This window comes from Artemia franciscana, chromosome 21 (assembly GCF_032884065.1).
Source record: "Artemia franciscana chromosome 21, ASM3288406v1, whole genome shotgun sequence".
In the NCBI taxonomy this organism is placed as follows: domain Eukaryota; kingdom Metazoa; phylum Arthropoda; class Branchiopoda; order Anostraca; family Artemiidae; genus Artemia; species Artemia franciscana.
The window spans coordinates 17,834,461-17,849,758 of record NC_088883.1 but is presented as its reverse complement, the minus strand read 5'-3'; the positions used below and the strand labels follow the sequence as shown (position 1 = coordinate 17,849,758).

Genomic DNA, 15,298 nt, shown 5'->3' with positions numbered 1-15,298 from the left:
GCTTTTTTGAACCCAATAGTGGCCAGAACACTTATGGTGTGGTCGAACGGTTTACATAACAAGACACAAACTGTTATAGATGGCATGGCCATACGATAAATGAGTTTGATTACAAGATTTTAAATTCCAAAAAATGACAACAAATATTGCTTACCAAAGGATAAAAAGAGAGCTGAAAGAAGTTTGTAAAAGTGATGAGGTGACTAATGATAGACTTATTATATTTTTGTTTGTAGTAGTGACTTGCTAGGCTATAGTATAGAATGGCTTATTGTGCTGGACCATTATTTCCCTGAGGATTACTAAAACAATTCACCTTACCTTAATCCATCTGAGAGCTTTAAGGTCTTCCAGCCCCGTATTGCTCTTGGGCTGATGACTGCCAGTCGAATATCCACTGCTTCTTCTCCTACTCCTTGTCAAGTTGGTTTTTGAAGGACTGGATGGAGGGAGTACTGAGAGTTGAATCTTTTAGTTGATTCCAGTGGTTTATGATTCTTCTAAAAACAAAATGTTGGTAGAATTCTAGTTAATTGACTTCTTGCTATCTTGGAAAGGGTTTAGGTTAGGAAAATGAAACTGTCAGGGATGGGTCTACAGGCTAAAGTATGTCACAGGAAGGTATTTTAAAGTACCCACCTCCACTCCTTCTCCCTCTAGAGGGCCCTGAAATTTGCCTACATGACAGGTCTATACCTTTTGAATATTTGACAAAATGACATTTTACCTTAATTTTCAGTTACTAGTTGCTTTTTCTCTGCCTTAATTCTGAAAATGCAATTCCTGTTATTTGAGTAGAATTTTTGAACCATATCAATGTTTCTTTTTCAAAATTTAGGAAATGTATTTGTATGTCTTTAAAACCTTATAAAATGCAATTGAACAAAGTTATGAAGCTAAAGACAATTTTGTTGTACTTCAATTAAGCAGAAGATCTATTTTGCAAGGTTTCATTTTTATAACACACATATTTGTAAGGTCATCAAAGGTCAGGGCCTTCTAGAGGGAGAAGGAGTTGAGGTAGTTGCTTCAAAATACCTTCCCAGGACATATTTTAGTCTGTAGATTCATCCCTGAAAGTTTCATTTTCCTAACCTTCTGAGATAGTAAGAAGTCAATTAACTAGAATTTTACCAAAATGTTTTGCAAGCTCTTGATTGGGAGCTTGACTTTGGTAGCTTCTTGGAGTGTCCTCTCATGTTATGCTGGCTAGAACTAAGATTACTGCTAAAAATTGCTGACTTTTCATTCTGCAGCTCATAAGTAGCCTAAGCATCATAGCACTATGCAAGTGTCTATAAACTAAAGTGGGGTAGTTTGAGGCATCTGAGATGGTCCTCATATCAGGTTGATGTGAGAATTTATACATTTTTTGCTCATCTCTGTGCATTTTTGATGAGTTTCACATCTTGTCAATAAGAATGACCAGCAAAACACATGCCAAAATTGAGATGGGGTCTGACAGGAGCTTTATATAGTTTTTTAAATATAGATCCCTGTCTGCTATTAGCCAAATAGGCCGTTTTAGTAATCCAAGACTAGAACTTACACAGGAAACAGCATACTGAACATGACTATGAAATTGAAACTTATCATTAATTATGACACAAAGATCTCTTTCTTCTGCTCTGCTCTCTAATTGCTCTCTTACTTTTTTGATGGGGTTATAGATTATGTAGTTAGCCATTGGGTTATTAGGTCCCAAGTGCAATACAGAGCATTTGCCTATGTTGAATTAGAGAAGTCAGTCTTGGGTCCAATCTTATAGCTCATCCATGTCTAGCTGGATGCTTTAAGGATATACAATACCAAGGAGTTTGGCATCATCAGCAAACAGGTGCTTGCCATTATTTATATGGTTGAACATGTCATTGATGTAAGTCAGAAAGAGAGTTGGACCCAGTACAATACCCTTTGGTACTCTACTCATTACTTTGGCCTTGTCACAGTAAATTGGTTGGCCATCTGTAGCAAATAAGCAAATTTTCTGCTTGTGATTTGTAAGAAATTTCATTAGCCAGTCTACAACAGCCTGATTGATGCCAACAGTGGATATTTCGGAATATAGTTAACTATGAGTAACCTTGTCAAATGGCTTGGTAAAATCCAGCAACAGCAGGTCAACTAGATGTCTGTGGTCAATTCAATCTGTGATTTCCTTGTATGATTCCAAAAAGTTTGCTTTAATTGATTTCCCTGACTGGAAGCCATGCTGCCTCGGTAACAAGATCTTGTTGATAGTCAAATGCTTAAGGATTGAATCATTGACTATGTGCTTTAGTATTCTCACCACAACTGAAGTCAGGCTAATTGGCCAATAATTTTTTGTTTGCCTTAGGTAAGACAGATAGAGTCTAGTTTATCCCCTCTTCTGAAATACACAACATAATACCAATTCATTGGGTATCATTGCACAGCAAGGAGCCAAAGAAGAAACCTCATCAAATTTTTAAAGCAACTTAAAAAAAAACCTAGCATTCTTATGTAGGCCCTCTGTCATTCTTAATAGCACTATACTGTACCCTTAACCCCCATAATGTATGCACGTATATCACAAATTGTATGTTTCCAATGTATTCTTCCCTCTGTAACTTCTATTTCAACTTAATACCCATAAACTGAATCAGCAGTGACAAAATCAAGAAACAGAACATGTGTAAGAAATTTAGGACTATAATTTGGGCTATATATTTGCACATTAAGAGAGGGGTTAAGTTAAATAAAATGAAGTAGTTTTAGGAATTATTTCTATCATTTTAGCACCCTAAGTATTTTATGATTTTTTTTATAGCTTGTTTTGAGAATTTTCTAGTGTTTCCTTCTCAACTTCCCCAGCTTTATACTGGTACCCAAATTTGTATTTCCCAACATGTAGAAAATTTACACTTTGCCTATTGCTCCAAATGCAAACCCAGGGGGGATGGATAATAGGGATACATCCCCCTGAAATTTGTCCTGTAGAGTTGAAGTTCTTATAGATCTTGAGTAATACAAAAAGATAATGTATACTGTTAATCTTTTGTGATGAGGATAAAAACTGAATGATTTGTTCATTTTATAAAATTTAAATACAAATTATGGGTTTTAATCCCATCAATGTAGAATAATGTACACACAACAAGTAGGTATTGTGTGAATGTGTTATGATCTCCATATAAGAATTTTTTTGTTAAAGTGCAGTTAGGAACAAAACCAGGCTGCTGCTAGGTAAGCCACGTGTTGTTATGACCTTTGACTCCTAAGATTGTTGAACTTCATTTAAATCACACATAGTTTATGCTTTTTCAGTGGCTATATGGAAGTCTGCACACCTGTTTGTTAATTAGTTGTCCAACATTTCAAAGCAGCAATAAAAGAATATAAACTTTTTGAAAACCAAACAGTTGATTGATAGCAGACCTTGGTTGGTTGATATAAAACTTAGTTGGAATGGGAAGCAATTAAAATACTTAAGGGGTCAAGGTTACAATGGAGCTTTGTCTATGAGTTGCCAGTTTCAAGGTTTGGCTGCTATACTTTATGAATTTTTTCCTCAGGCAGTCTATGTTCACTGTTCAAGTCACTCCTTAAACTTAGCCCTGCATTATTTGTACAAAATATCTGTTATAAGAAATTGTCTAGGAGCTTTTAAAGAAATTATTAATTCCTCTAGAATTTCACCTAAATGCTCTTCAATTTTCAAACAAATTGTTCAAGCAGGTAATCTTATCACAGGGACAAAAAAAAAATAAGGTTGAAAAAATTTTGTGAGACTAGATGGGTGGAGCACTTAAAAGCAATCATTTTGCTTAAAAGAGATGTTCATTATTATCTGTAAGGCTATGAGAAAAACTCAAGCACATCCTGATTCAGACTCTGAATCTTTAAGATTAAGAGATGTTCATTATTATCTGTAAGGCTATGAGAAAAATTCTCCTGATGACTATCTTTAAGCAAAGCTATTCTTTGCTATCTGCTATTTAAATATGCAGTTTTGTTGGAGCTATGGTTATTGTCAACAAAGTTTTTAGTCTGTCACACAATTTGGTTACATCTTTTGTAATCAGAAACTATAGATCTTTTATACTTTCTTAAACATACTGACAATCTTGAGAGCAAAAAAGAAAATAAAGTTTTATAGAATATAAACTACATTCTTTATTGAGATACGACTGTAAATCTGTAATTATAAAATAAAATCAAGCTACTTTTTTTGTTGTAGGCTAGTTTCTCCAAAACATTTTCTGCATATACTGGAACATCTCTTTAAATGGATAATAATGTCAATCTATTAAGCCATTCCTGACCTAAGGCATTCCTGGTATAAGATTTCACTGTTCTCAGGGTAGAAAAAGAATGCTTGCACATAGCTATAGTGACTGGAATTGTTGCACCAATCTTCAAAAATTAATGTAGAGTGGCGAAAATGTTTTTATTGCATTCCTTTAAGCATGCTATGAAATAGTTTGGTGCTGAATCAGCTTGCAAGCTTCCCGTATAGCTGTCTGCATCAAGATACCAAAAATTAGTCAGATTATCCAATTTATCCCTTGTTTTCCATTGTCGAGGGAAATACAGTGCTGAGGAAGTAGGTATTGCAGTGACTGTAGCAACTTTCTGTGACTAAGGAATTGTTGATGCAGCTGCTACAGAGAGTAGTTCATAAATGGGATAAACACAGAAAGCCAGTATTATGTTTCAGGATCCTTTGATGCTGTTATTTAATTATTCCTATAGGTTTGTTTTGGAGCTCACCTGGGTACTCCAATGCTGATTTCACAATCTTGACAGAATTCAGTCCCTTCTGCAAAAAGTGGATGAAACATAGCTTCACTCCTCTCTCTCATGTCTCTTAACTCAAGTCTTAAGATTTGCAAAGATTGCATTGCAAGATGTCAACAAATTTTGTGACAGACTAAAAACTTTGCTGACAGTAGCCATAGCTGCAACAAAACTGCATCTCTCAATAGCAGATAGCAAACAACAAGCTTTGCTTGAACATTTTGAATCTGAATCAGGATGTTCTTGAATTTCCCTCACAGTTTTACAAATAATAATGAGCTTCTCTTTAAATGAAATGATTGCTTGTAAGTGCTCCACCCATCTAGTCTTACAAAATTTGTTCAAACTTACTCTTTTTTCCCTTTGATTAGATTACTTGCTCAAACAATTTGTTTGAAAATTGCTGAGCATATAGTTGAAATTCTAAAGAAATCCATTACTTCTTTCAAAGTTCATAGACAATACCTTATAACAGGCATGTTCCACAAATGACACACAGCTAAGTTTAAGGAGTGATTTGCACAGTGAACATAGACTACATGGGGTAAAATTTCACAAAGTATGCCAGCCCAACCTTGAAAGAGGCCACTCATAAATGAAACTCTATTGTAATCTTGCCCCCCCCCCCCCTTAAGTATATTAATTGCTTCCCATTTTAACTAAGGTTTGTATCAACCAACCAAGGTCTGCTTAACCAACTGTTTATTTTTGAGATTTTTTTTTATCTGTTTTGAAATGATGGATGACTAATTAACAAAAAGGGATGTAGACTTGTATGTAAACTCTGAAAAGCACATGAATAATCTGCATGAAGTTCAACAATATTAGGAGCATGAGGTTATAACAGCACACGGCTTACTTGATAGCAGCCTGCCATTGTTCCCAACTTTATTTTCATAAAACAAAACTCTCATGTGGAGATCATCCCACACTACCTACTTCTGTGCATACACTGCTCTACATTGAAGGGATTAAGACCCAAAATGACTATGGTTAGCCTTAAAGACAGTATTGTTTTAAGTTTTACTTTATAAAATTAATAAATCATTCAGTTTTTACCCTCATCACAAAAAGATTTACAGCATACATTATCCTTTTGTATTATTTTAGATCTATAAGAATTTTGACCTTACCAGACAAATTTCCCATTTTTTGGGGAGGGGTGATGTATCTACTTTTTTCCCCCTGGGTTTGCTCCTGCTTTCAGCCTCCTGGCTGTGTGAAGTAAGGGATTTGACCCAGGGGATAGGTGTAATTGTGAAGCCTGGATGAGAAAATTGCAAAGGTAGTCTTCTGGTGTGTAGGTTTCAAGGAATAGGAATCTAGTGCTGTACTTTTTGTGGTGCACATCAGTCATCCCTAATTTCTAGCAGGTTTTTTCTCAAAGAGTACCATAGTCTCTCAACACACTTGATATTGATGTTCACATTCTCTTTGCCAAAAAACCCTTCAGAAGAAGTTCCTGTAATAAAGGCTCCTTCTTTGCTGCTGTGGCTTTAACACTGTTCTGCATAGTTTGGCATATTGAGAGGATTCTAAAGGATTTGTGGGTTGGAATAACACTGCCAGTATAGAAATTAAAAGGATCAATGCTCTAACTACAAAATCATAAGATTGCTCTTTGTACCTCCTAAACTATTTGCAATGACCCTCCTTGACAGGTGCTCTTATATAGTTCTAAGAAACAGAAGTTATGTATGGCTATTCCATGAGGAAATGTATATTAAATATACAGCAAGTGATAAAAAAAAGGTGTTTTAACTCTGTAGATAGGAAGTTGCTGTGGCTTGTACTCATTTCAGAATTATTGCTCTCTCTTTAGACTGTATGAACAAATTTCAAGCTGTGTCCAAGTCAACAGGAAATGAAGCCAGCTGTTCAGCATTTGAACAGAAATTTGGCAGGGATGTGCTCCAGCTCCCAAACTAATTAATTGCATCATTGACTATGCAATGATGAGGACAACTACACAACTGAACTTCGGCCTGAAGTTTGGCAACAGATTTTTGAGCAACACTGACTTTCTTGACAACCTGACACAGTCAAAGAACATGATGCAGCACCAACAGTCATTAGAGAAGAAGTTAGCAAAATTGTGTCAACACCAGCTGGAGCAGTCAAGGTATGTAAAACCAAGTAGCAGTTGTGAACGACTTGGGTTCCTGGGTTGTTTCTGGGTTGCATTCTGTCAAGTAATAGGTTAGTCAAGAGTAATGTCAACACATAAATTGCCAAGGCAAATTTCATCCTAGGAAGACTCAGCAAAATTTGGCACAACCCTGTTATCATCTGACTCACCAAGATATTGATATTTAAAACAGGCCCAGTCTTGCTATATGGCACAGAAACTTGACCAATAACTACCACATGTTTGAGGAGGGTGGATGCAACTCAATCCAGATGATGAATTATAGAGAGACTCTATTGGTATGAATTTATCAGCAACGCCAACCTCTTGTCTCACCCAAGCATAATTCCATTTACTCTGCAAGCTATGCAACTTAACCTGAAATGGTACAGCCGTCTCTTTGGAATGTCAGATGAATTCTATCTTGCATCATCTACAGTTTCAACCATATGACTGCTGGGTGGAAACAACCATGTGGTTGTCTAGGAACAAGATGGTCCAGTAGTCTACATCAGCTCCTAAGCAAGGCAAGAATAAGACCTGAAGATGCACCCATAGGTGCTCAAGACCAGGTACCCTGGAAGAGGATTATGTCTGCTTTCTCAATGCTGGTACCAAAAGCAGGACAATTAAGTCAAGTTCTGACAGAGTAGAACAGGCTCTACAACAGCCATTCCTAATTGTTAAACTGGGTTTCGTATATCTTGGTGTGAGAGGGATCTGACTTTCTTTGTTGCTTCTCAGAGTCTAACCACCTGTCTGGAGATGGATTATGAATTTTTTTTTTTTTTTTTTTTTTTGCTGTTTCTTGATTCCTCCAAATTCATGAACCTGAGAGGCCTCTCCCTGTTGTATTTTCATCAAATCAAGGCACCAGTCTGTAGTGATTACTATGCCCTCGCCTCTTATGGGCTTTTGGTGTCCAACCCAACACTTCAGCACCTCACTGTAGAAGGATCTCCAGTTTACGCTTGTTTTAATGCTAATCTCTAACCCTTGTGTGGCAGTATCATGCTCTCATAAGTCAATTAAAAAATCAAAATCAGCAGAATTTATCTATATGCTGTCATGCAAGTGTCTTGCAGGAAACTACCCTACCTGTCACTGGCAGAGAAGTTTCATTGTTTTAAGATTTTTGTTTTAATGACTAGAATAGATTTATTACAGGTCCATTGGTTTATGAGTGATCTGTAAAGTCTGGCTGTTCCTTTTTGAGTCTTTAAATGAACCTTTTAGGTTCAACCTTATTTCCTTCTTTTTACTTAGCTTGTAGCCTAAATTATTTAAGTACTTACTATATTTACTAAATAATAATATAATAATTACTAAATAATTAAAGACCCATTTGATGCTAAGATGATATTTTAACCAATGTTGTACCTATCTCTAGCAATGGTCATTTTTTGTGTAGTGACAAAAATATGTCATCTTGTGAGGCCCTTTTAGGGGGTCAAAATGGAATTTGTGATTAGAGCAATTAGTATATTTGGAAAGAACACTAAAATGTGCGTTGATTGAATGTGTTTGCCTTCTTCCTAGCTAAGTAACAGAAAATATCAATGTTTCCTTGCTTGTTCTGCAATATAGTCCTATTTAAAAAAAATCTGTGAATTTTTGGTTACAGTATAAGGATAAATTCAGCCATTTGAGATAAAGGGGCTGGGCCACATTTGAACCAGAAATAACTCTATGAATAATGCTTTGATAATTACAGTTCAATCACCACAAAAAAACTTGTCAACAAGCCAACAAGTTAGAAGGGCGTTTGTTAAAACACATAAGTTACAATTTTCAAGAGTTTGGACAAAACTTGACACAAGGCTTTAGAGTAAAATAGCGTCAGTTTTCGAACTTTGATAGCCACTTCTCTAGGGATTTACGATCTAAGAGTAACAAAAGGAGGCAGGAAGAAGTTCTTGTATACAGAATGGAGGGGGTCAAGTTCAAATGCTTTTAGATAAAAAGAGTAAGGTAACCTCCATAAAGGATGTGGGCTGGTGCAGCTTATTCAACATGGGATACAGTTTCGGAAAACATGGGGACTGGCTAAAAACCACAATGCAAACTTCAATACTGGATAACATTATCCAAAATACATCTATCAGACTTGATATTTTTTGTCAAGGATCTTAGACCACACATTAAAAAACAGACATGCATCATCATATTTCCATAATCCCACTTTAAAATATTGGCATGTCATGGTGGGCTTTTTCCTGACTTGACCATTATAGATCTGGTTGATAATGAGCCTCTAGTTGATTAGTCCCTTTTGATGTTGCTAAGGCTTTTGATAGAGTTCGTCAAAAGAGACTTGTCAACAAAGTATGCTGTAGGGATAACTAACCAAGTTTCAAATTAGATTTTTTCTAACAAGTAATAACTCAACAGATCAGAGTCTGTAACCCTAGGGCTACCTACCCCTCTCTTCTCAAGATCCTTATTAGTCAAAAGTCATGTTCTACAAAAGTATCTTGTGTCCTATCCCTGCAATATTTCTATCAGTAATGCCCACTCTACAGTACAAGTTCTCTTTAAATTTGTATTTTGATGACTCCAAACTAATTGAGATGTTTCTTGGTGCTGATGCTTTCCAGCATGACATAAATCAACTTGGTTACCAGTGGAGTCAGTAAATTTTATACTTCAATGGGTCCAAATGCCACATCCTCCACTTTCGGTTTAAAAACTTTTGGGTATGCTGTAAATAACTTACCTCTTGAAGAAATTAATAAGGAAAAATGCCAAGGCTTCATTGTTGAGGATGAACTTGAACTGAACGAGCATGCCAAATTTGTTGGCTTCTCATTCAATGAAACATTAGGGACCATTAATATATCTATCAGTTTCGTGATGCCAAAGTCATCAATCCTTTCTACATGGCTTTGGCTTGACCTTTATTGAGTGACTTATCTCTTGTATAAAAATTTATACAAGCCTGTCTTCAAGACAAATATGAAGGGATAAAAATCACTGCACCTAAATCATCTTATGCAAACATTTAGTCTTTTTCCCGTTACCAAGCACAAACTCTGCAAGGGAACATTCTGAAAATTTCATCAAGATGCTTTGCTGATTGTGACATCAAGCCACTGCTTCTCCAATGGAGTTACCAAGCTCTAGAACTCCCTCAAAGAAAAATTAATATTTTTTTGGTGTTCTAGATACCTTCAAGGATAAAATTGCACAGAGTAGAGTAATACTAAGCAGAAGTATGATTGAGAAACTTAACTCACAGGATAAGCTGACTTACAGGAACAGTGCCATTAAGCAAAAATTACCATTCAGATTTATGTCTATTTCTCAAATCATCAGCTTAATTTTAGTAATACATTACTGTGGGACCTACAGGTATTAAATCCTTCAGATTGTTCCCAGTTGTAATTTAAGGTAAGGAAGTAAGAGTTATGTTGTTATGAAGAACAGGCATTTCATTTAGATGATAGAAAAGCTAGAGAAGGTTCTTTCCTTGTATGGTATACCAGTTAAGTACAAAAAGTGATAAGTATTTTTTATAAAAATAACTTTTGTGCAGTTAAGTGAATGTATTGGTCTTAAATTGGATATTTTATAAAGATTATCAAACGATGAAGCTTTTTCAGTGAATTTAGTCCCGGTGAAGCTAGTTAGATTTCACAATGTTTGGCATTGACCTTTAATAAAAAATATTACTCAGGATTATAATACTGAGAGAAAATCCTATGAGAATAATTACTGAATTATTTTTGCCATTTTCACTAAAAAACAAGCAGAAGAGGGGATGCTTCCTGTCATAAGTGCCGGGAGTGGTGTCTCTCTTAAATTGCCGAAAATAGACTGCAAAATAAAAAAAAGTATGTAAAGAAAACGATGCAAAGAAGTTTTTCTGAAAAATACCTCCATATTTTTAGGTAACCTGATTTTAGTTTTTACTGCTTTACATATGATTTATAATCAGTACTCCTTTCTGTTTCTGAATATACCACGCAATGAATACATTTGGATGTCCAGAAGCTTCATCTAATAGAAAGTTAATCTCTATGTCTGCACATACGAGATTAACAAATTTTTACAGCATAGTAAGTATATGGCAAGTGCATAGGTGAAAGTGCTGGATGACTTACTGAATCTTTCCTGTAATTTTTAAGGATGCTCTTCAACTTTGGAGCTTATCCAAGAAGAGTTTGAACACATTTGTTGAGGTTTTAAAACCGATTAAGCAGTTGTTCTACCATTTAAGTACAAAGGAAATAGAAGTTCAATAAGTCTATTGGTCTCTAAAGTTCCTTTTACAAGTAGCCTTAGTTACCTGGGTATGCCTATTGGAACAAACCTTAAAGGAGTTGCAAACCTGGCACTGAAAAATTATGCTTGTAAGATTCGGGGTGCCTGTAAATCCCCATCCTCAAAAGTTTGTATCTAAGTAGAGTACACTGTTCTCAGTTACATAACAGCCTAACAGTTTCTCACCTAGTTGCTCTTACTAATTTTTTTTTAACTGTGGCAAGGAAAAGCGAGTTCATCGCAGTTTATTTTAGATTTGCAAAGCATTTGATGGAACTGCCAACATGGAGAAGTAACTCTTTTCTGCAGAGAAAGTATTGGCTTATAAACACAGCTGGGGTTATTGAGAAACTTATTCGTGATTTTTCTACTGAATGCTAGGATTCTTCCCATTTTTGGTCATATCTGTTAGTCCCATGTTTGTAGTTGTTGAAGTGTTTTTTTTTTTCTGTCATTTCTTTCTTGATTTTAATTCCGTCTTTTCTAGACTCTGGACCGTTCTTTTTTCACAGGTTATAAATAAAATGATGATGGTGATGATGATATATACATGTATATATATATATATATATATATATATATATATATATATATATATATATATATATATATATATATATATATATATATTAATAATATTACAATTCGTTGTACAATCAAATATCTAACTTTGAGCATCCTCACTATTTAACGAATTTTCTGGAGTAAATTCCCACAGGCTTTTTGATATCTCTATATTTCTGTACAGTTAGGCTTACCCAATTTGGCACATAGGAAGTCAAATAATGTTTTAAGCAGAAATATTCTAGCATTATCCAAAAAGGGGGTAAGATTTTTATAGAATGAGGGATAAGTTTTTCTTTGTATGTGTTTTGCCATTAATGGCTCATTTTATACTTGTGTGTGTATGGGTAATGCTGATTCTACTTATGGTCTTGAAAGAAAAGGTTAGGTTATATAAAAACTATTGTAATGAAGCAACATTCTATGGTTGGTGTTTAATTTGAATATTCAGTTGTACTTTAAACCCAATTTCTTAATATTTCCAGGGATGTAAATGGTCAATCCATCTGGAACCAATAAATGATACTTGTACACAATTAAGTGGGATGATATCTGGACCCCCTGATACACCATATGAAGGAGGCAAATACAACTTAGAAATTGTCATTCCAGATACTTATCCATTCAACCCCCCAAAAGTAAGAATTTAATTGCTTTTTATTAAGACCAGGTACGTTTGCGGAGGCATTGAGGAGCTCTAGGAATATCCTATAAAAATATGAAAAAAAACAATTTCCATATTTCCTAAAAATAAATTCATAAAATTTGCCTGTGGTTTGTTTGAGTTCAGAGAGTTTTTTCACTAATAAATACAAATTGGAATCACAATACTCCTCCTCGAAAGGCTCCTTGGTCAGGGATACAAGAGGAATAAAAAAAAGTATATAGCCTACAATATGAGGAACAACCAAAAATGGATCTTTCTCTAAACATAACAGATTAAAAAAAAAAAAACATGCAATATATCGTGTAAACGTGTATATCAATAAAAAACTGGCATATATCGTGAAATTAACACTCATAGGACATCAACTTCACAGAAAAAAGAACTGTTCTGTTTGATTCTTTACTAAATGGTCTTTAAAAATCCTTTTCAAATTTCCAAACCAGTGGTATCTCTGTACTGAAGAAGGTAAGGAATTCAAAACCTCCAAATAAGCAATGAAGGGATTGATAATTGAAACCAATGTGGGGGGTCTGCTGTTTTATATTTGAGGATCTTCAAAAATACATTTCTAGATATCTTGTCTGGCCTAGATAATTCTTTGAGTCTAGGATATGACTCAATGAATTGTATCGTTTTCTAGTGGCTTTCTAAAATCAAGGTACTTCAGCAGAAAAAAGAGCTATCCAATAGGGTTTTCAATGTAATTTTCAGCCTGGCATAGTTGAACATTATGAAATTCAGCCAGTATACCATTTAACCCTTTAAAATGGGGTTTACCCTGTTAAATTTTGTTTGCGGACTAAGTTCCCCAGGCTTAACCTTGTTTGGAATATAGTCTGTCATTAGAGTATTGTGTGGTTCAAAGCTACACATAGCTGTTTTCTTTCTGTAGAGATTATGTAGCTCTGTGCAATATGAAATGAATTATCTTCAAATGGACCCAACAGGGGGCTATACTTGAATCAAAAGCTGTCTTTTATCAAAACTAATTCTTTGATCCATCTAAAGACACAAATAAAAGACAAAGTTAAAAAATGACAACTTAGAACAGGAGGGGGACACAGGAGGCTGCCCCAGTATAGCAAATTAAGAATATTGTACTTCAAGAAGCATAATCCAGTTCTGCAGCAAAATGTAACTACTACCTATAAAGTTAATTTACTCTCTTTATGTCCTTTTCATTGGTGTTAACCAATATTAATTACGCTACGCAAAAAAAACTTTCAGGCGTTTGCTTAGCGTCCCTAGATTGTACCTAGTCCCCAGAAGCCTAGAGCCAGCACCAATGAAGCAGATGGCTTTAGATGAAGAAAAGGTAAATAACATAGGTTTTTACAGTAAAGGACTATAGTTCCTTACTTCTAGCAACAGTATGTCACTGAAAAGAGTCCCTGAATGCGAGACAAATCAGTGAGTGTAGCAATTAACATCAGTTATAGTTGCTATTGCAAATTTTTTAGTCTACCAGAAGCTCCAACTACTCCTTTGCTTCCAACCAACCCACATTGTACGTCATTTTGTTTAGATGAATTATAAAAAGTGTTACGAAAAACCCATATCTATGTTCTGCTAAACATGTCCTAGACCAGAAATATCTAAGGCTTCGCTGTACGATTCTGCTTGAAGTGCACCATTCTGCTTGAAGACAAGTGGTTTAGAGCAGTCGGAGTCGTCTGTCGATTAGTTGGATTAACGGCTAACCCAAACCTAGTCAATTCTGCAGTAATGGTGGTTGCCAAAATTTGGTTTTTCATTGAAAAAAAACGAATACATTATATTTTGAATACTTTTTCTGTTTTGTTTTTTGGGATTAAGCCTTACAATGCGCCCTTAAAATTCATAGTTATCTTGTCACCTTCAACTAAAGTAAGACAGAAATCCATAATCTAAATCTACCCTTATAGTAGTTCCTTCCAAGAGTATAGAAACAATGCCCCAACAGATTTCACGTACCGCCTGCAAGGGTCTCGTATGGTATTAGTGTTATGCAGGCTATAGGTCGTAAACAACTGTTGGAGAATCAAAATATTAAAGGAAGTGCTGAATATGCTTTTTCTTGTACTTAGCTTCATTAAAAGTTTGGTTGAAGTTTTCTTTGAAAAAAAAAAGAGAGAAGCTAAATAAAGAGAGAATGTGCGCTGTAGTAATGAAAGATTTCAACATTTAAAAAACAAAGAAACGGAGCCAGGTTATGCAGCAACAAGGCCAGGCGAAAACAGACGTGTTATAAGTGTGAAAAATATCTATATTTAGAGCATTTTTTGCTTCTTTTTCGCTTTTGCTCATAAAAAACGAACGTCTTGAAATAGAAAAAATAAAGAAGGTCGACTATAAAGGGGAGGTTATATTGATTATAGTGAACTTTTTCTAATAGTACAGTTTATAGTCCAGTCTCATTTTGCTTTGTTATTAAGTCTGACAGCATGTTTTTCACTTTAAAATTCCTTATCTCCTTTCAGGTTAAGTTTTTGACAAAAATCTGGCATCCAAATATATCTTCCGTAACTGGGGCCATTTGTTTAGATATTTTAAAAACCCAATGGTAAGTCTTTAACTATATTTACACAAATTGTAGGGTATATCACTGTAAGAGAGTAAAGCATCTTATACAAAGGTTTAGCCTAATTACTTTCTGAATATGATGGGATTTGGGTCTAGGGAGCTACTATACTCATACCCAAACTCATGTCTGAAACTGCCATAACTGCAGTGGTGGCAGAGGTGGGAGAGGGGGGTGTTATTTCTGTACCCCTAGATATAGTTTAGTATTTTAGCATTGGACGAATCTGCGCAATCTCTTAAGGTTATGAACAAAGGGCTACAGCCAAACTGGCTCTGCCAATGGAGCATACTTCACCATGCTTTTAATTAGAAGATAAAAAATGTATACTATCACTAAGAGTAATAAAATGTAT

General features: G+C 35.2%; 1 protein-coding gene across 1 annotated transcript; it reads left to right on the top strand.

Moving 5' to 3' along the window:
- The first annotated feature begins 44 nt into the window (after window positions 1-44).
- On the top strand, window positions 45-14,929 carry LOC136040648 (ubiquitin-conjugating enzyme E2 K-like). The gene is made up of 3 exons (XM_065724935.1): window positions 45-199; window positions 12,202-12,354; window positions 14,843-14,929. Exons 1-3 carry the CDS (start codon window positions 134-136, stop codon window positions 14,927-14,929), a joined length of 306 nt encoding a protein of 101 aa, XP_065581007.1. The 5' UTR covers window positions 45-133.
- The last annotated feature ends 369 nt before the right edge of the window (window positions 14,930-15,298 follow it).